Consider the following 21,766-nt stretch of genomic DNA (forward strand, 5'->3'; position numbering starts at 1 on the left):
GCTGCTGCGTTTCCTACATTACAACAGTGACTACACTCCAAAAGTACTTCATTGGCTGTAAAGCGTTTTGAGACGTCTGGTGTCTTGAAAGGCATTATATAAATCCAAGTCTTTCTTTCTCTCTTTCTCTTTTTCCCTCTTTCTTTCTTGCTTTCTTTCTTTCCTGATGAAAGTTGAACATCCCAACATTGAGTCTTTAAATTGTAACGGTTTTAACTGCTGACTGACTGCTACCTCCTCCGCAACGTGACAGTCTCTGAGCTGCGTTTTCCTTATCTCTCTCTAAAATGTCCAGGCTTATCCTCAGTAAAGTCTCCAACGCGCGTGTGTGGAAGGGATTGGGTGGGCAAGAGATGACAATTGCATTTCTCTGAATTGGCCGCGCCTTGATGACACGTGAAAGGGGATTGACACAACGGGCTTTTCCCAGAACTGCGACGGACAGCTGTTGCCGAGGAGGTAACAGGCAGTCGGACTTTAAACTTAAAAGCTCAACAGCGGGATTGTCGGCAGGATGCGTGAGATAGTGCATGTCCAGATTGGGCAGTGTGGTAATCAAATTGGGGCCAAGGTAAGTGTGGTTTACTTCAGGTTACTGTGGGGTTTTACTTGATTTGAGAATTTTCTCCCGTCCTCTCCTGAAGGCGCTGAACACAAGAAATAGGAGCAGGAGTCGGCCATTCGGCCCCTCGAGCCTGCTCCGCCATTCAATAAGATCATGGCTGATCTGAACTTGGCCTCAGCTCCACTTCCCTGCCCGCTCCCCATAACCCTTGATACCCTTATCGTTCAGAAATCTGTCTATCTCCACCTTAAATATATTCAATGACCCAGCCTGCACAGCTCTCTGGGGCAGAGAATTCCAAACATTCACAACCCTCAGAGAAAAAATTGCTCCTCATCTCCATTTTAACTGGACGACCCCTTATTCTGAAACTGTGCCCCCTAGTTCAAGATTCCCCTACGAGGGGAAACATCCTCTCTGCATCCACCCTGTCCAGCCCCCTCAGAATCTTATGTTTCAATAAGATCACCTCTCATTCTTCTAAACTCCAATGAGTAAGTGCTTTTTACTTCAGGTTACTGTGGGATTTTACTTGATTTGCGAATTTTATCTCCTTCTCTCCTGAATTGTGCAGCTGGGTGAGTGACCATGGTTCATGCTTTAGCCATGGCTCAGTGGGTAACTCTCGCCTCTGAGTCAGAAGGTTGTGGGTTCAAGTCCCACTCCAGAGCTTTGAGTGTTGAAACCTTGGCTGAAATTCCAGTGCTGCACTGTCGGAGGTGCCGTCCTTCAGATGAGATATTAAACCCAAGCCTCGATCAAGTGTAGATGTTAAAAGATCCCACATCACTCTTTGAAGAGGATCGGTGCCCTGACCAACCCTCAACCAAAACTGATTAACAATTGCCATGTATACACACATAACAACATTGTACATGAATCGTATGGAGATGGTTTGGAGAGGTGGAATGCTTTACGTGACAGTCTCTTGTTAAAAGAACATAACACAATAGAAGTGTTTTACACAATTAAAATTTGACTCAGATAGTTGGAAAATATTAAAAGAGATTTAATATTTTTAGTTTTTAATGTTGGAAAGCTTAGAATTTTTTTTCGAGGTGAGTAATTGTCTGTATAATTATGAATTTCTCTATGTAGAACTGATAGATTAAATGACTCAGCCTTCTAAAATGTAAATGTCCTGTGGGGTGGTGATATGAATGGAGGAATGTGGTGAGTCACTAGATAAGGACAGAATGAGTGTGGGGGTTTCTCTGAACTGCCTTTCGCCTTGTTTGCTGCAACCTCCTCTCAGTGACATCCAACAGGGGCGGGAATCAGAAATGTAAATAGAACAGCAACCAGCTCCCCGTCAGTAATTGGATAAATCCACTGCTTGTTGTTTACTGACTGCTAGAGGTTCAGTATAAAGCTTGTGCTGTGCTAGCAAATGTGGCCTCGAATCTAATGTCCCCACTGTCAAATAGTCTGTGCATATTCACGGTTTGAGCTGCTGCATGATGAATGGTTCATTGTGTTTGTGCGTGTGTATTGGTGTGTGTATTGGTGAGTGCGTGTGGGTGTGTGTATTGGTGTGTGTATTGGTGAGTGCGTGTGGGTGTGTGTATTGGTGTGTGTATTGGAGAGTACGTGTGGGTGTGTGTATTGGTGTGTGTATTGGTGAGTGCGTGTGTGTGTGTGTATTGGTGTGTGTATTGGTGAGTGCGTGTGGGTGTGTGTATTGGTGTGTGTATTGGTAAGTGCGTGTGTGTGTGTGTATTGGTGTGTTTATTGGTGAGTGCGTGTGTGTGTGTGTATTGGTGCGTGCGTGTGGGTGTGTGTATTGGTGAGTGCGTGTGGGTGTGTGTATTGGTGTGTGTATTGGTGTTTGGGAACACCACCTCCTCCATTGTCCGTGAGCCAGGTGTTGGTCAGGCCTAGCATGATGATAAGCTCATCTAAAATTTTATGACATTCATTCTCTGGACCCCTCCAAAGCCTCCACACCTGGCTCTTTGTTGCCACCATGTCCCTGTCCAAACTTACCATCCAGTTTTCCCTCTCCATCCATGGGATGTCAGGCATCCCATAGCCTGGTGAGAGGAAGTCACATCTGCCACTCGTAGTAATACAACAGGCTGGCCCGTCACATGGCCCAGAGCGACTACTTTTTCAGGTGAATTAACAGACGATTAATAGCTGAGACTGACTGACTGGCTAGTAATGTAACAGGGAAGGGAGGTGAAGATTTTTGGGGCCCATGCGGCGTGGGCAGGTATGAGAGAAAAGGCAAACTAAGAACTTGCATTTATATAGCACCGACTCTGACCTCTTGCACATCTCCCGCTACCCTCACCCCACCAATGTTGGCCGTGCCTTCAGCCATATAGGCCCTAAGCTCTGGAATTCCCTCCCTAAACATAGAAACCTGGAAAATAGGAGCAGTAGTAGGCCATTCGGCCCTTCGAGCCTGCACCACCATTCAATATGATCATAGCTGATCCTCTATCTCAACACCATATTTCTGCTTTTTCCCCATACCCCTTGATGCCTTTTGTTTCTAGAAATCTATCTATCTACCTCTTAAATATATTCAGTGACTTGGCCTCCACAGCCTTCTGTGGTAGAGAATTCCACAGGTTCACCACCCTCTGAGTGAAAAAATTTCTCCTCATCTCGGTCCTAAATTTCCTACCCCATATCCTGAGACTGTGACCCCTTGTTCTAGACTTCCCAGCCCAGGGAAACATCCTCCCCACATCCAGTCTATCCAACCCCATCAGAATTTTATACGTTTCAAAATATCTGCCCCCTCGCCACCTCTCCTTTAAAACACTCATTCATCTGTCCTAATATCTCCTTTTTAAGCTTGGTGTTAATTTTTGTCTGATAACACTCCTGTGAAGTGCCTTGAGATACTTTACTGCATTAAAGACGCTATATAAACACAAGTTGTTGATGATTTGGGCAAATTAAAATTGGCCCTATTCTTTTGGAATGTATGAATTTATGATGCTGCTATTCACCTGGCTGCCTTTAACACAACTATTCAATTTCTGTGTTGACAGTTCTGGGAAGTAATTAGTGACGAACATGGAATTGACCCCAAAGGGAATTACGTTGGAGACTCGGACCTCCAGCTTGAGAGGATCAATGTGTATTTCAATGAGGCATATGGTAAGAAAGGCTACTGAGAACAGGAGTGTCCGAGCTTTTTGTCTTTGTAGGCCACTTATGTGTGCACTGTGGCATTTGTTGTTAAATTCAGTTAGTAGCTAACTAGAATAGTCTGAGTAGCTTCTAAACACATCGTTTATATTCATCAGCCATTTTGAACACGAGATCAGTCAATCAAAGAAATATTTCCAGGTCAGAGGAAAAGTTCCATGCTTAAACACGGAAGCAAAGTTACACCAATATTGATCCGGGTAACATGGAATCTTACAGACCACAGATAAAGTTTAAATCAATGCTCCTGTTAGTTTTGCCTGGATCTCAAGCTGCAGATACTAACTGAGCTGGGGAGTTCTGATTTAGGAATTATTCACCAGTGAGGTTACAGCACCAAGAACAGCCCTTTCCAAACCTTCACCGTACGACAGAACAAAGCAGCCAGTTAGACATCTGAGCACAATTAGAGCTGAGTTACCCAGCCTTTGTGGGCCAGATTACACATGAGCTATGTGTGGGCCAGCAAGAAGTACTATCAATAGGTACTAGCAATGGGAAGTACTATCAATGGGAAGTACTATCTATAGGTACTATCAGTGGGAAGTACTATCAATGGGAAGTACCTATCAGTGGGAAGTACTATCAATGGGAAGTACTATCAGTGGGAAGTACTATCAATGGGAAGTACGATCAGTGGGAAGTACTACCAGTGGGAAGTACTATCAGTGGGAAGTTATATCAATGGGAAGTGCTATCAGTGGGAAGTACTATCAATGGGAAGTACGATCAATGAGAAGTACTATCAGTGGGAAGCACTATCTATAGGTACTATCAGTGGGAAGTACTATCAATGGGAAGTACTAGCAATGGGAAGTACTATCAGTGGGAAGTACTATCAGTGGGAAGTACTATCAGTGGGAAGTGCTATCAGTGGGAAGTACTATTAATGGGAAGTACTATCAATGGGAAGTGCTATAAATGGGAAGTACTATCAGTGGGAAGTACTATCAATGGGAAGTACTATCAATGGGAAGTACTATCAGTAGGAAGTAAACTTGGAAACATAGAAAATAGGTGCAGGAGTAGGCCATTTGGCCATTTGAGCCTGCACCACCATTCAATAAGATCATGGCTGATCATTCCCTCAGTACCCCTTTCCTGCTTTCTCTCCATACCCCTTGATCTCTTTAGCCATAGGGGCCATATCTAACTCCCTCTTGAATATATCCAATGAACGGGCTTCAACAACTCTCTGTGGTAGAGAATTCCACAGGTTAACAACTCTCTGAGTGAAGAAGTTTCTCCTCATCTCAGTCCTAAATGGCCTACCCCTTATCCTAAGACTATGTCCCCTGGTTCTGGACTTCTCCAACATCGGGAACACTCTACCCGCATCTATCCTGTCCCGTCCCGTCAGAATCTTATATGTTTCTATGAGATCCCCTCTCATCCTTCTAAACTCCAGTGAATAAAGGCCCAGTTGATCCAGTCTCTCCTCATATGTCCGTCCTGTCATCCCGGGAATCAGTCTGGTGAACCTTCACTGCACTCACTCAATAGCAAGAACATTCTTCCTCAGATTAGGAGACCAAAACTGTACACAATATTCCAGGTGAGGCCTCACCAAGGCTCTGTACAACTGCAGTAAGACCTCCCTGCTCCTATACTCAAATCCCCTAGCTATGAAGGCCAACATACCATTTGCCTTCTTCACCGCCTGCTGTACCTGCATGCCCACTTTCAATGACTGATGAACCATGACACCCAGGTCTCGTTGCACGTCCCCTTTGCCCAATCTGCCGCCATTCAAATAATATTCTGCCTTCATGTTTTTGCCCCCAAAATGGATAACCTCACACTTATCCACATTATACAGAGCTGCCATGCATTTGCCCATTCACCTAACCTGTCCAAGTCACCCTGCAGCTTTCTAGCGTCCCCCTCACCGCTCACACCGCCACCCAGTTTAGTGTCATCTGCAAATTTGGAGATATTACACTCAATTCCTTCATCTAAATCGTTAATGTATATTGTAAAGAGCTGGGGTCCCAGCACTGAGCCCTGCGGTACTCCACTAGTCACTGCCGGTTATTCTGAAAAGGACCCGTTTATCCCGACTCTCTGCTTCCTGTCTGCCAACCAGTTCTCTATCCACGTCAGTATATTACCCCCAATACCATGTGCTTTGATTTTGCACACCAATCTCTTGTGTGGGACCTTCTCAAAAGCCTTTTGAAAGTCCAAATACACCACATCCACTGGTTCTCCCTTGTCCACTCTACTAGTTACATCCTCAAAAAATTCCAGAAGATTTGTCAAGCATGATTTCCCTTTCATAAATCCATACTGACTTGGACCGATCCTGTCACTGCTTTCCAAATGCGGTGCTATTTCATTCTTAATGATTGATTCCAACATTTTCCCCACTACTGATGTCAGACTAACCAGTCTATAATTACCCGTTTTCTCTCTCCCTCCTTTTTTAAAAAGTGGTGTTACATTAGCTACCCTCCAGTCTATATGAACTAATCCCGAGTCGATAGACTGTTGGAAATTGATCACCAATGCATCCACTATTTCTAGGGCCACTTCATTAAGTACTCTGGGATGCAGACTATCAGGCCTCGGGGATTTATCGACCTTCAATCCCATCAATTACCCTAACACAATTTTCCACCTAATAAGGATATCCTTCAGTTCCTCCTTCTCACTAGACCCACTGTCCCCTAGTACATTCGGAAGGTTATTTGTGTCTTCCTTTGTGAAGACAGAACCAAAGTATTTGTTCAATTGGTCTGCCATTTCTTTGTTCCCCATTATAAATTCACCTGAATCCAACTGCAAGGGACCTATGTTTCTCTTCACTAATCTTTTTCTCTTCACATATTTATAGAAGCTTTTGCAGTCAGTGTTTATGTTCCCTGCAAGTTCCTCTCATACTCTATTTTCCCCCTCTTAATTAAACCCTTAGTCCTCCTCTGTTGAATTCTAAATTACTTCCAGTCCTCAGGTTTGTTGCTTTTTCTAGCCAATTTATATGCCTCTTCTTTGGTTTTAACACTATCCTTAATTTCCCTTGTTAGCCACGGTTGAGCCACCTTCCCCGTTTTATTTTTACTCCAGACAGGGATGTACAATTGCTAAAGTTCATCCATGTGATCTTTAAATGTTTGCCATTGCTTATCCACCATCAACCCTTTAAGTATCCTTTGCCAGTCTATTCTAGCCAATTCACACCTCATACAGTCAAAGTTACCTTTCCTTAAGTTCAGGACCCTAGTTTCTGAATTAACTGTGTCACTCTCCATCTTAATAAAGAATTATACCATATTATGTTCACTCTTCCCCAAGGGACCTCGCACAACAAGATTGCTAATTAGTCCCTTCTCATTACACATCATCCAGTCTAGGATGGCCAGCCCTCTAGTTGGTTCCTCGGCATATTGGTCCAGAAAACCATCCCTAATAACTCCAGGAAATTCTCCTTCACCACATTGCTACCAGTTTGGTTAGCCCAATCAATATGTAGATTAAAGTCGCCCATGATAACTGCTGTACCTTTCTTGCACACATCCCTTATTTCTTGTTTGATGCTGTCCCCAACCTCACTACTACTGTTTGGAGGTCTATACACAACTCCCACTAGCATTTTCTGCCCTTTGGTATTCCGCAGCTCCACCCATACCGATTCCACATCATCCAGGCTAATGTACTATTGCATTAATTTCCTCTTTAACCAGCAACGCCACCCTGCCTCCTTTTCCTCTCTGTCTATCCTTCCTAAATGTTGAATACCTCTGGATGTTGAGTTCCCAGCCTTGATCACCCTGGAGCTATGTGTCCGTGATGCCAATTACATCATATCTGTTAACTGCTATCTGCGCAGTTAATTCGTCCACCTTATTCCGAATACTCCTCGCATTGAGGCACAGAGCCTTTAGGCTTGTCTTTTTAACACATTTTGCCTCTTTTGAATTTTGCTGTAATGTGGCCCTTTTTGTTTTTTGTGCCTTGGGTTTCTCTGCCCTCCACTGCTCTCCTTTCTTTCTTTTGCTTCTGCCCCCCTTCTATTTCCCTCTGTCTCAATGCATAGGTTCCCATCCCCCTGCCATGTTAGTTTAACTCCTCCCCAACAGCACTAGCAAACATTCCCCCTAGGACATTGGTTCCGGTCCTGCCCAGGTGCAGACCGTCTGGTTTGTACTGGTCCCACCTCCCCCAGAACCGGTTCCAATGACCCAGGAATTTGAATCCCTCCCTCTTGCATCACTCCTCAAGCCACGTATTCATCTGAGTTATCCTGCGACCATGGGAAGTACTATCAATGGGAAGTACTATCAGTGGGAAGTACTATCAATGGGAAGTACTGTCAGTGGGAAGTACTATCAATGGGAAGTACTGTCAGTGAGAAATGCTGTCAATAAGATCTCAATATGCTAAGGTGGTGCCAAAGATTATGATGGTCAGATAGGCATTTTAAAATGGGATAGACAGGTTTTAAACAAAGGGTGGTCTTTCAGATCGACAACATTTCTGTATAAACTGTTTAACACAGTCATACAATTTTCCCGTCGTGGGCTATTCTTGCACAACTATTAATCCTTTTAAATCAACACCTGTGTCAAAATAGCACACAGTGCAATGCAGCACAACTGATCTTCACACATGAGCTCCACCAGTTGGACGTTTGACTCTTCAGACTTAAAAAGAAAACAATGTAATTTATATAAGCTTTACTGAAAAGGAGTTAAGGTACAGGTACAAAAAGTAATCAAATCAACGGTGGCCAACCATCTTCAGTTGCTTCAGCAATGACCTTCCTTCTACCGTAAGGTCAGAAGTGGGGATGTTCGCTGATGACTGCACAGTGTTCAGTTCCGTAATGGATTTAACCCCTTGTAACCTGCATCACACCTGTCCACCAGAGGGCCTACCTGTTGGAGTCCCAAACGATCCCAGCATCCCTTGGGAGCACAGTATATAAGCAGGCCACCCACGAGGTACCTGCACTCTGGAACTACAATAAAAGAGCTAAGGTCACACTTGCTCATTACACACAGTACTCGGTCTGACCATTGATTATGAGTGTAACAAGTTCCATTTGCAACTCCTCAGATAATGGAGCAGTCCAAAGATCTTATACAGCAAGAGAGTTACATTGTATTTCTGGAACTCTCAATCCTGAACACTGACTTGCTTGAGGGCAGTGTTCAGTTCCATTCGCAACTCCTCAGACAATGAAGCAGTCCGTGCCCACATGCAGCAAGACCTGTACAACATTCAGGCATGGGCTGATAAGTGGCAAGTAACATTCACGCCACACAAGTGCCAGGCAATGACCATCTCCAACAAGCGAGAATCTAATCACCGCTCCTTAATATTCAACGGCATTACCATCGCCGAATCATCTACCATCAACTTCCTGGGAGTCACCATTGACCAGAAACTAAACTTGACCAGCCATAAATACTGTGACAACAAGAGCGGGTCAGAGGCTGGGTATTCTGCGGTGAGTGTCTCACCTCCTGACTCACCAAAGCCTTTCCACCATCTACAAGGCACAAGTCAGGAGTGTGATGGAATATTCTCCACTTGCCTGGATGAGTGCAGCTCCAACAACACTCATGAAGCTCAACGCCATCCAGGACAAAGCAGCCGCTTGATTGGCACCTCATCCACCACCTTCAACATTCACTCCCTCCACCACCGGCGCACCGTGGCTGCAGTGTGTACCATGTATAAGATGTACTGCAGCAACTCGCCAAGGCTTCCTCGGCAGCACCTCCCAAACCCGCGACCTCTACCGCCTAGAAGGACAAGGGCAGCAGGCGCATGGGAACACCACCATCTCCACGTTCCCTTCCAAGTCACACACCATCCTGACTTGGAAATATATCGCCATTCCTTCATCGTCGCTGGGTCAAAATCCTGGAACTCCCTCCCTAACAGCACTGTGGGAGCACCTTCACCACACGGACTGCAGCGGTTCAAGAAGGCAGCTTACCAAAACCTTCTCAAGGGGCAATTAGGGATGGGCAATAAATGCCAGCCTTGCCAGCGACGCCCACATCCCGTGAACAAATATTTTAAAAAGAATGGAATAAGAACATATGGACATAAGAATTTGGAGCATGAGTTGGCCATTCGGCCCCTCGAGCCTGCTCCGCCATTCAATGAGATCATGACTGATCTTCTACCTCAACTCCACTTTCCTGCACGATCCCCATTTCCCTTGATTCCATGTTTGAATCTCTCCAATCCAGTTTTTGCCCCTGCCACAGTACCGAAACGGCTCTCTTCAAAGTCACAAATGACATCCATTATGTCTGTGACAAAGATAACCTAACCCTCCTCGTCCTCCTGGACCTGTCTGCGACCTTTGACACAGTTGACCACTCCATCCTCCTCCAACACCTCTCCACCATCGTCCAGCTGGGTGGGACTGCACTCGCCTGGTTCCAATCTTATCTATCTCATCGTAACCAGAGAATCACCTGCAATGGCTTCTCTTCCCGCCCCTGCATCGTTACCTCTGGTGTCCCCAAGGTTCTATCCTTGGCACTTCCTATTTCTCATCAACATGTTGCCCCTTGGCGATATCATCCGAAAACACAGCGTCAGTTTCCACATGTATGCTGATGACACCCAGCTCTACCTCACCACCTCTTCTCTCGACCCCTCCGCACTCTCTAAATTGTCAGACTGTTTGCCTGACATCCAGTTCTGGATGAGCAGAAATTTTCTCCAATTGAATATTGGGAAGACTGAAGCCATTGTTTTCGGTCCTTGCCACAAACTCCATTCCCGAGCCACTGACTCCAGCCCTCTCCCCAACTTCTGTCTGAGGCTGAACCACACTGTTTGCAACCTAGGCATCATATTTGACCCTGAAATGAGCTCCTGATCACATATCCACAGCATAACTAAAAGCACCAATTTCCACCTCCGTAATATCGCCCGTCTCCGCCCCTACCTCAGCTCATCCGCTGCTGAAGCCCTCATCCATGCCTTTGTTACCTCGCACTCCTGGCTGGCCTCCTACATTCTACTCTATGTAAACTAGAGGTGATCCAAGACTCGGCAGCCCGTGTCCTAACTCGCACCAAGTCCCGCTCACCCATCACCCCTGTGCTCACTGACCCATATTGGCTTCTGGTTAAGCCACACCTCGATTTCAAAATTCATATCCTTATTTACAAATCCCTCCATGGCCTCGCCCCTCGCTATCTCTGTAATCTCCTCCAGCCCCACAACCCCCCGAGATGTCTGCGCTCCTTTAATTCTGCCCCCCTGAGCATCCCTGATTGTAATCGCTCAACCACCGGTGGCCGTGCCTTCTGTTGCCTGGGCCTGAAGCTCTGGAAATCTCTGCCTAAACCTCTCCGCTTCCCTACCTTCAATGCGCTCCTTAAAATTTGCGCTTTTGGTCACCTGCGCTAATTTCTACTTATGCAGCTCGATGTCAAATTTTTATCGCATAATACTCCTGTGAAGCACCTTGGAACATTTTGCTAGATTAAAGTTGCTATATAAATAAAAGTTGTTGTTGTTGATTCTCTTAATATCCAAAAATCTATCGACCTCTGTCTTGAATATACTCAACGACTGAGCCTCCACAACCCTCTGGGGCAGAGAATCCCAAAGATTCACCACCCTCTGAGAGAAGAGGTTTCTCCTCATCTCAGTCCTAAATGGCCGACTCCTTATTCTGAGACTGTGACCCCTGGTTCTAGACTCCCCAGCCAGAGGGAAACATCCTCCCTGCATCTACCCTGTCAAGCCCAGTAAGAATTTTGTATATTTCAATGAGATCACCTCTCATTCTTCTAAACTCTAGAGAATATAGGGCAAGTCTACTCAATCTCTCCTCATAGGACAATCCCCCCATCCCAGGAATCAGTCGGTGAACCTTCGTTGCACTCCCTCTATGACAAATATATCCTTCCTTAGGTAAGGAGACCAAAACTGTACACAATACTCCAGGTGCAGTCTCACCAGGGCCCTATATAATTGCAGTAAGACGTCTTTACTCTTATACTCAAATCCTCTTGTAATGAAGACCAACATACCATTTGCTTTCCTAATTGCTTGCTGTACCTGCATGTTAACTTTCAGTGATTGGTGTACAAGGACACTCAGGTCCCTCTGAACACCAACATTTCACAATCTCTCACCATTTAAAAAATACTCTGCTTTTCTATTTTTCCTACCAAAGTAGATAAACTTCACATTTCTCCACATTATATTCCATTTGCCATGTTCTTGCCCACTCACTTAGCCTGTCTATATCCCCTTGAAGTCTCTTTGCATCCTCCTCACAACTTACATTCCCACCGAGCTTTGTATCATCAGCAAACCTGGATATATTACATTTGGTCCCCTCATCCAAATCATTGATACAGATTATGAATAACTGAGGCCCAAGCATTGATCCTTGTGGTACCCCACTAGTTACAGCCTGCCAACCCAAAAATAACCCGTTTATTCCTACTCTCTGTTTTCTGTCCATTATCCTCAATCCATGCTAATATATTATCCCCAATCCCATGAGCCCTAATTGTGTTCAATAACCTCTTGTGTGACACCTTATCTGAAACTCCAAATACACTACATCCACTGGTTCCCCCTTATCTATTCTACTAGTTACAATCTCAAAAAACTTAACAGATTTGGCAAACATAATTTCCCTTTCATAAATCCATGTAAAGAGTGAAGCTCCCTCTACTCTGGGCCAAAAGGGTTTAATTTAAAGGACAGGTTGCTTAAACTTAGCTTGTATTCCCATGAGTTTAGGTTAAGGGGTGATCTAATTGAGGTGTTCAAAATGATAAAAGGATTCAATAAAGTAGATACGTAAAAGCTATTTCCTCTGTTGGAGGATTCCAGAACAAGGGGCACAATCTTAAAATTAGAGTTCGACCGTTTAGGAGTGAAACCAGGAAATACTTTGTCACACAACGGATTGTAGAAATTTAGAAGTCTCTCCCCAAATGGCTATGGATGCTGGGACAACTGATATTTTAAAAACTGAAAGCGACAGAATTTTATTCGGTAAGGATATCAAGCGATATGGAGAAATGCAGCTAAATGAAGTTGAGATACAGATCAACCATGATCTAATTGAATGTTGGAACAGGTTCAAAGGGCTGAATAACCTCCTCCTGCTCCGATGTTCCTAAGGGTAAGGAGGTTTTGGTATCTAAACTATTGACTTGGATGCACTATCTATAACTGAGTTAATGAAGCAAACTACACTACTGGATTCTACACAGAGTTTAAATTATTCTCAGAAATGAACACAGCAAATATTATTACAAATATAATCCAGGCCATTGAGTGGTGCATTGGGTTAGACACAATTATTTCACCTCTGGAGCCTGGGTTCAAAACTAGCCAACGCTGATTAATGACCATCCCCTCAGTATACTGGCTAGAACGGTCATGGGTTTTGGCTCTCAATCCATTTCCTATTGGGCATATTCCAAATCTGGCACTAATTGGAAATATCACACAAATGGGCCACAAGGATGGCTGGGGTGGGAATTGAGGAAATGTTACTCTTGTGCAATAGGGGACGCACCTCTGGTGTTGTACCTGGAAAATATTGTTGGAGCAGAGGGAGCTTTACTCTGTATCTAACCCTTGCGGTACCTGCTCTGGGAGTGTTTGATGGGGCAGTGTAGAGGGAGCTTTACTCTGTATCTAACCCGTGCTGTACCTGCCCTGGGAGTGTTTGATGGGGCAGTGTAGAGGAAGCTTTACTCTGTATCTAACCCGTGCTGTACCTGCCCTGGGAGTGTTTGATGGGGCAGTGTAGAGGAAGCTTTACTCTGTATCTAACCCGTGCTGTACCTGCCCTGGGAGTGTTTGATGCCCACACTGAATGCCTGAACTGGATGACCTTTAATTCTATAGCACTAGCATTGGTCTGCTTGATGAGCCTTTGTCATGTTAACATATTATGCTGTGTGACTAAATCATGTCTTGTTTCCTTCAGGCAACAAATACGTGCCAAGGGCAATACTGGTGGATCTTGAGCCGGGAACAATGGACAGTGTCCGATCCAACCGCATTGGACAGCTCTTCAGACCAGATAACTTCATCTATGGTACAGTATCATCTCATACACTACATTGAAAGAGTTAGAACCAATGGTTTTCATTTTCACTGAAAAGACTCACAAATAATTCTGAATTAAATCATTTTTAGAATTAGCTATTGAAGCTCATTCCTAATGTATGTTTAGTCCATTTATAATATAACAGAGCAATGTTATTGAGAAGGTGCAGCCATCCTGCATACAGATAGGTTCAGAATCAAAGAGAAGCCGCCAAAGAAAGAAAATGGGTAATGAGTGTCAGTCATATCCAGTGGGACAGGGCGTCAGTCTGTTATCCAGTGAGCACTGGGTGTCAGTGTCATATCCAGTGGGACTGGGTGTCATGAATTTTATCAGTGGGACTGGGTGCCAGAGTCTTATCCAGTGGGACTGGGTGTCAGGGTCTTACCCAGTGGGACATGGTGTTAGCGACTTATCCTGTGGGACTTGGTGTCAGAGTCATATTCAGTGGGTACAAGAGTGTTAGGGCATCAGTGCCGGGAATGTCCTTGGGAATTCTCTTGATTGGTCGGAGTAACTTTGGTGGAAGATTGGCGTTAACGTGGATATGCATGTAAACAAGGTTTCTGCTAAAATTCCGAATAAGTTACAGTAATTGATTAGGAGAATCCTGGATGAAACTCCTGGCGCGAATCATTATCATGTCTCAGTAGTTGTCCTTTTTTTAAGATCCACGTAACCGACCTCTTTCTCCTTCCCTCACTCCACCCCCACCCGGCTGCAGGTAATTCTGGTGCTGGAAACAACTGGGCCAAGGGTCATTACACAGAGGGCGCGGAGCTGGTGGAGAACGTGGTGGACATCATGAGGCACGAGTGTGAAAGCTGCGACTGTTTGCAAGGTTTCCAGCTCACACACTCACTGGGCGGAGGAACTGGCTCGGGTATGGGCACTCTCATCATGGGCAAAATCCGAGAGGAATATCCCGATAGAATAATGAACACCTATAGTGTCATGCCATCACCGAAGGTCTCGGACACTGTGGTTGAACCGTACAATGCCACCTTGTCTATCCATCAGCTGATCGAGAACACCGATGCAACCTTCTGTATCGACAACGAGGCTCTGTACGATATCTGTTTTCGAACCTTGAAGTTGCCCACACCAACCTATGGTGACCTGAACCACCTGGTCTCCATGACAATGAGCGGCGTCACCACCTCTCTGCGTTTCCCTGGGCAACTCAACGCGGACCTGAGGAAGCTGGCGGTCAACATGGTCCCATTTCCTCGCCTGCATTTCTTCATGCCCGGCTTCGCTCCGCTGACATCCCGCGGCAACCAGCAGTACCGTTCGTTGACCGTGCCCGAGCTAACCCAGCAGATGTTCGACCCCAGGAACATGATGGCGGCCTGCGATCCACGCCACGGCAAGTACATGACCGTGGCGGCCATCTTCAGGGGCCGGATGTCTACCCGCGAGGTGGATGAGCAGATGTTAGCCGTCCAAACCAAAAACAGCAGCCACTTTGTGGACTGGATCCCCAGTAACGTTAAAGTGGCCGTGTGTGACATCCCACCCAGAGGGCTCAGAATGTCTTCCACCTTCATCGGGAACAACACCGCAATCCAAGAGCTCTTCAAGCGCATCTCTGAGCAGTTCTCAGTCATGTTCAGAAGGAAGGCTTTCCTGCATTGGTACACGGGAGAAGGTATGGATGAGATGGAGTTCACTGAAGCAGAATGCAACACCAACGACTTGGTGTCTGAGTACCAACAATACCAAGACGCCACCGTAGAGCTTGAAGAGGAAGAACATGAGGTGGAACCGACCAAAGAAATATAAGTTAAGGGGATTTAGTGAGGCTGGAGTAATTGGGCCAAACAAGCATTTGATCGGGAGAGCAAAGTAACAATGAAACTAATATCAATATAATGAACTGGATCACCTAATGATCTCCAGATTAATGTGGATCTTATCATAATTGGACACATTAGAAAAGAACTTCACTGGACTGGCAATCTGTGGTTGAAATCTCAAAGCAGGCCAAACCTTCGAATTTGAGATTGAAGATTTTACCCAACATTTCTCGTCCGTCACGCGGAGCTGAATTTGACGTATCTTGAAAATACTGGAAATTGGACACAGACATCGGTGGTTACCATAAAATAGCAACGTTTCATTAGTTTTGAATAGGTCTGAGGATATTTTGTAAATACAGTCGGAGGTGGGGGAAGGGGTAAGTGGTAATGTTGTGAATTCCTTTTTTTTAAATTGTCAATATGAAATAGAAACATTTAAAATTCCCAGTGGCAGTAGATGGTCATAGCAGAGAGGGTGTTTCCCCCCCGTGGGGGAATCTAGAACTAGGGGGCGTGGTTTCAGAATAAGGGGTCGTCCATTTAAAACGGAAATGAGGAGGAATTCCTTCCCTCAGAGGGTCGTGAATCTTTGGAATTCTCTGCCCCAGAGAGCTGTGGAGGCTGGGTCATTGATTATATTTAAAATGGAGATAGACAGATTTTTGGATGATAGGGGAGTCAAGGGTTATGGGGAGGGGGCAGGGAAGTGAAGCTGAGCCCAAGATCAGATCAGCCATGATCTTATTGAATGGTGGAGCAGGCTCGAGGGGCCAAATGGCCGACTCCTGCTCCTATTTCTTATGTTCATTATGAACTGGACTGGAGACTGAAGTTGTGCAAGATACATCAGTCAATCAGTTTCAGTAAAAAGGGAGAAAAAGAATTCTTAATTGAGCCAAAGTAGATTAAGCAAACTGAAAATAGGAAAAACGTTGAATTCATTATGTCAAGGCTTATTAAAAAATTGAATTGACCCAATATTTTAATAAGCAAAGATCATAGCTTATCTATATATAAAGGTCTTGCATTTAGCATGATTCGATCACACTCCAGATGTTACACAGCAGATGTTACACTCGGGTGTCACACTCGAGGTGTCACACACCAGCCACCACACATTGTTGTGATGCAAAACAAGCTTAAACTAAAGAGAAAGAAAGGCAGCCATTGCTCTGGAGCCCAAAATTCACAAGAAGTTACAAATGATCTCCGAGTGACCACGGCATTTCAAACCTGCTATAATTGTCTGGATTTGCCGAGAGTCGGGACACATGTTCCAGACTCAAGACGAGATTCACCAGTAACACAACAGAAGATATGTTACTAATATTATATGTATGATCCAGCGATTACTTCATAAAACCCATTTTTAGCCAGGAATTTTATTCTGGAGTATCTGAAAAAACTGACATAACAGAATTATTCTGAGCCTGTCAGCATAGTCTTGCTGGTGATATTTAATAACCAAAGTGCTAGGATTGGTCAGTGTTATGACAGGATTGGTAATGCTGATGATGCAATGATAGGGTGGTGCTGGGATTGGTCGGGGGAGAAGTGCTTCCTGAATGAATATTCATTAAAACATGGTGTGGTTGCTTTGATGCTTTAACGTGTTAAATATGAAAAGCCAGCTTAAAACGAGTCTCGAGAAACAAACTGACCTCCTCCTTCCGGACCAGATGGTGTGCTAGCAACATTATGAAAGTAATAATAAAATACAGGAACATCTAATTATTGCCAGGTTGGCATGGCACTTATAGTAATTGCCCATTCTCGATAAGAACCTCATTGGTTGAATTCTCAAAGCAGCCCAAACAATAACTTCTTCAGCAGCACCTCCCAAACCCGTGATCTCTACCACCGAGAAGGACAAGAGCAGCAAGCGCATGGGAACACCATCACCTTCACGTTCCCCTCCAGGTCACAAACCATCCTGACTTGGAAATATATCGCCGTTCCTTCATCGTCGCTGGGTCACAATCCTGGAACTCTCTACCTCGCACTGTGGGAGCACCTTCACCACACGGACTGCAGCGGTTCAAGAAGACGGCTCACCACCACCTTCTCAAGGGGCAATTAGGGATGGGCAATAAATGCTGGTCTCGCCAGCAATGCCCACATCCCGAGAGTAAATTAGAAAAACTTTTCCTTTGGTTCAATTATATCAAAAAGGTAACCACAGCTACTATAAATATGTAAAAGCATTATATCTTCTTCAAAATATTAAGGCCCCCAAATAATGTACGACCCTTCAGGTACCTGAGCCAGGCAACAGTAAAAACCCAGGTTCTATCCATGGTGTATGATGATCTCAGCTAGGTTGGCTATAATTGGCTTCATATTTCTGGGCTAGGGAGAGGGGAAATCCCAGGGTCCCCTCCTGAAAGCTCTTGTTTCTCTCCACAGTTTCCCGCTGCAAAGTATGTGTTGTCAACATTTTGTAAAGGATTGGGCTCAGCTGTCCACTCCTACCCCAACCCCCGCCAACACACACACACCATCCCTCCTCACACCCGCCCCTACACCCCCCACACACTCCCTCCACCTCACACCACCCCCTTCACACACCACCACACACATTTCCCCACACACACACACCAGCCCCCACACACACCACCTCACACCACCCCCTCCATACACTCCCCCCCCCCACACACACACAACCATCCCCCACCTCAAACCACTCCCCCTACATAGCCCCCCCACAACCCAACACTCAACCCCCCACACACATACACCCCTCCCTACAACCCTCCCCCCCACAAATAACCCACCCCCACACATATACACTCCCCCCCCCCCACACAACCCACCCACTCCCTTACACACATGCACCCTGCCCTACACCACCACCACCACACACATACACTCCATCCCCCCCCTACACACACCCCCCACACACTCACCCCAACACACATACACCCCCCACACACTCTCCCCCCCACACGCCCTCTCCACCTCACCCCCCCTACCCTGTCTTACTGGTTATGGAGCTCACAGCTGGATTATTTTCTGAGGGAAGGTAGATTACTTAAGGCATCGTTTTTATTTGGGGGGTGGGGGGAGATTTTGGTGACATAATGTCTTTAAGAGGCAGCTCAATTAGTACCTGAGGAAGAAAGAAGTAGAAGGATATGCTGATAGAGATGAAATAGGATGATCTTGCAGAGCATAGACTCAGACCAGTTTGGCCAGAATTGTCTTTGTCTGTCCTGTGAATTCTATGTAATTCTATGTATATATAACTGAAAAATTATGAAATTGATTTGTTGAAACCCCTTGGTGTTATTACTGTTGCAAAGTGCAGAATGATATCGAAGGATTGTGTGCAGCTCTCTATTGTGTGTGACCCGTTATTTAGATAAACCTTGCTTTAAATATCAATAGATGATTAGTAACTCATTCTTTCTGTACAGCTGAAGCTATTAAAGGCTGGAATCAAATAATATTAAACGATGAATTCAGTTATTGGCCAAACAGATATTTTTGCCTTGACTACTCATCACCATTTAAGCACAGGGTGAGTGTACAGGAAGTCAATAGTGTTAGGATAAGGTTGTGTAGTGGTTATGTTACTGGACTAGTAATCCCCAGCATTGAAGCACTGACCACACTTGATCAGCTCTGCTGGGCAGGCCACATTGTTCGCATGCCAGACACGAGACTCCCAAAGCAAGCGCTCTACTCGGAACTCCTTCACGGCAAACGAGCCAAAGGTGGGCAGAGGAAACGTTTCAAGGACACCCTCAAAGCCTCCCTGATAAAGTGCAACATCCCCACTGACACCTGGGAGTCTCTGGCCAAAGACCGCCCTAAGTGGAGGAAGTGCATCCGGGAGGGCACTGAGCACCTCGAGTCTCATCGCTGAGAGCATGCAGAAACCAAGTGTAGGCAGCGGAAGGAGCGTGTGACAAACCAGTCCCACCCTCCCTTTCCCTCACCGACTACCTGTCCCACCTGTGACAGGGACTGTGGTTCTCGTATTAGGCTGTTCAGCCACCTAAGGACTCATTTTGAGAGTTGAAGCAAGTCTTTCTCGATTCCGAGGGACTGCCTATGATGATGATGGTTGATTCTTAACTGGCTCCGCAAGTCACTCAGTTGTATCAACACACCAGCGCTTCAGGAAGGCCATCGAGGGCAACTCGGGGTGGGCTATAAATACCAGCCTTGCCAGTGACACCCACATCCTGTTAATCATTTTAAAAAGGCTAACTGCACAGGATAGCAACGGGTGCCTGTACAAAAAGCTAATAGCACAGGATGTCGTTAGAATGACAAATTTGCAAGACTAGGGCTGTATTCCCTGGAGCAGATAAGATCAAACATGTGGCAAACCAGTCCCACTGACCCTTTCCCTCAACGACTATCTGTCCCACCTGTGACAGAGACTGTGGTTCTCGTATTGGACTGTTCAGCCACCTAAGAACTCATTTTAAGAGTGGAAGCAAATCTTCCTCGATTCTGAGGGACTGCCTATGATGATGATATGAGATAAGATCAAGTGGGATTTAATGGCAGTATTCAAAATTATTAAAGGGTCTGGGAGGCTAAATAGTGAAAGGTTATTTCCACTGGTCGGTGAATCAGTTTTAAAAGCAAAAAGTGGGAGATTAGCAGAATTTCATACAAATGGTTAATAGAATATGGAATACATTACGACATGTGGCTAGTAAAACCGAGTCAGTCACAGCGGGAATCAGATAAACACTCTCAAGAGGAAAAATGTTAAAGTGTCAGGGGAAGGAGCAGGAAAAGGGAAGAGTGCTGTAATGTGGGGCTAGTACTGGCATAGACACAGTGGGCTGAGTGGCCTCCTCCTTTGCTGAAGCCTGTGAGATTCTATGGATAAAGCTCCCCAGAACTGCCGTTTTCGCAATGCACCGCGTGTTACTGCACCCCAGTGAACAGACCAATTACAACAGTCGGAGGTCACAGAATCAGAATGGTTACAGCACAGGAGGCCATTCAGCCCATCAAGCCCACACCAGGTTATTTAAATATGTGGCAGCCGCAGTGCTTAACGTACGACATGCCAGGACACTATACCAGCAGCTATTGAAGGGCTGCTGTGTGTCCTCAAGGTGTTCTTAACTCCCTCAGGTTAATAAGACGCTTTCAAGAACTGTCCCTTGGAGGGCAACTAAATATAGAGACTCCAATTGTACTTCAGTTGTATTATGGGACTTTAGCCTCATTTGAATAAAAGTCCTGCTCTTAATGAGTGTTATATAGTTGGGGTTGTAGGTTCCTCGTTTTCTGACCGCATTGCCCTACCCTTGCATCAGGTGCAGAGTAGGCCTCAGGCCTCAACGGTAGAGTCCTGGTGCTTTGCATCACATTATTAGCAGCTGCATGGCAAGTTATACTGCTGACTGTAACACACTGCCTCAGCACATCAGGTCGGGGCTATAAATAGAGCTGGAGGGCCGGGTCCTGGAACATCATGGGCCGCCCCGGACCTGTGTGAGAACACTACCGCAGGTCGGGGCGATAAATAGAGCTGGAGCACCGGGCCCTGGAACATCGTGGGCAAAAGTGCAGCGAATGAGGGTACGGGGCCCAGAAGAGCCGAGGGCCCAGGGGCAGCACGGCCCAGCCCACACTGCGATATGTGTACGCACTAGGTCCGTGCAGCAGAGCAGGTCTCCAGTCGTCCTGGTTAACTCTTGCCACTGGATAAAGGCCGAGCTCTGTCAAGCCCGTGTGGTGGCTGGTGTGCAACGGTCACCACACATTAAAAAAATCCATGCACCGGCATCTTCCACCCCCTCAACTGGAGTTCAGGACTGGAACATCGGGTCCTTCATTGAAACATCTGTGAACTCTTGTGGAAGCACGTCATCCTCGTTCGAGGGATCGCCTATGATGATGGACGCCAGTGCGAAACATAACTGATGCTTCTCATTGGCTACCTCAGCCCAGCTACAGCAACCAATTATTGCAGCGCTGGAGGAGTGAAATTGACCGCAGTGCCACCCCATTGAAACTTCACTGAATTTGCTGCATGAAGCATTTCCCACTGGGCGGGAGCCTGCCTCAAAACAGGCTGGTGCATATTTTAATGCCTTTGGAAGAATGCCAGCCCTGCGTACCATTTCCCAGAACTGGCACACAGATCGCATAACACATTTTTAAATAGGCACCCAGGGTTGATGGCGCTCTGCA

The 21,766-nt window shown here is 45.7% G+C and overlaps 1 protein-coding gene across 1 annotated transcript; it reads left to right on the forward strand.

Moving 5' to 3' along the window:
• Positions 1 to 389: 389 nt before the first annotated feature.
• Positions 390 to 19,051, forward strand: LOC139277430 (tubulin beta-6 chain). The gene is made up of 4 exons (XM_070895874.1): positions 390 to 571; positions 3,574 to 3,682; positions 13,674 to 13,784; positions 14,521 to 19,051. The coding sequence occupies exons 1-4, from the start codon at positions 515 to 517 to the stop codon at positions 15,579 to 15,581; spliced, it is 1,338 nt and encodes a 445-aa protein (XP_070751975.1). The 5' UTR covers positions 390 to 514; the 3' UTR covers positions 15,582 to 19,051.
• The last annotated feature ends 2,715 nt before the right edge of the window (positions 19,052 to 21,766 follow it).

This window comes from Pristiophorus japonicus, chromosome 12 (genome assembly GCF_044704955.1).
Source record: "Pristiophorus japonicus isolate sPriJap1 chromosome 12, sPriJap1.hap1, whole genome shotgun sequence".
Taxonomy (NCBI): domain Eukaryota; kingdom Metazoa; phylum Chordata; class Chondrichthyes; family Pristiophoridae; genus Pristiophorus; species Pristiophorus japonicus.

Coding starts and splice junctions, on each gene's coding strand:
- LOC139277430 (XM_070895874.1), top strand. CDS start 515: ATGCGTGAGATAGTGCATGTCCAGATTGGGCAGTGTGGTAATCAAATT. Junction 3,683..13,673: donor GTATTTCAATGAGGCATATG/GTAAGAAAGGCT, acceptor TGTTTCCTTCAG/GCAACAAATACGTGCCAAGG. Junction 13,785..14,520: donor ACCAGATAACTTCATCTATG/GTACAGTATCAT, acceptor ACCCGGCTGCAG/GTAATTCTGGTGCTGGAAAC.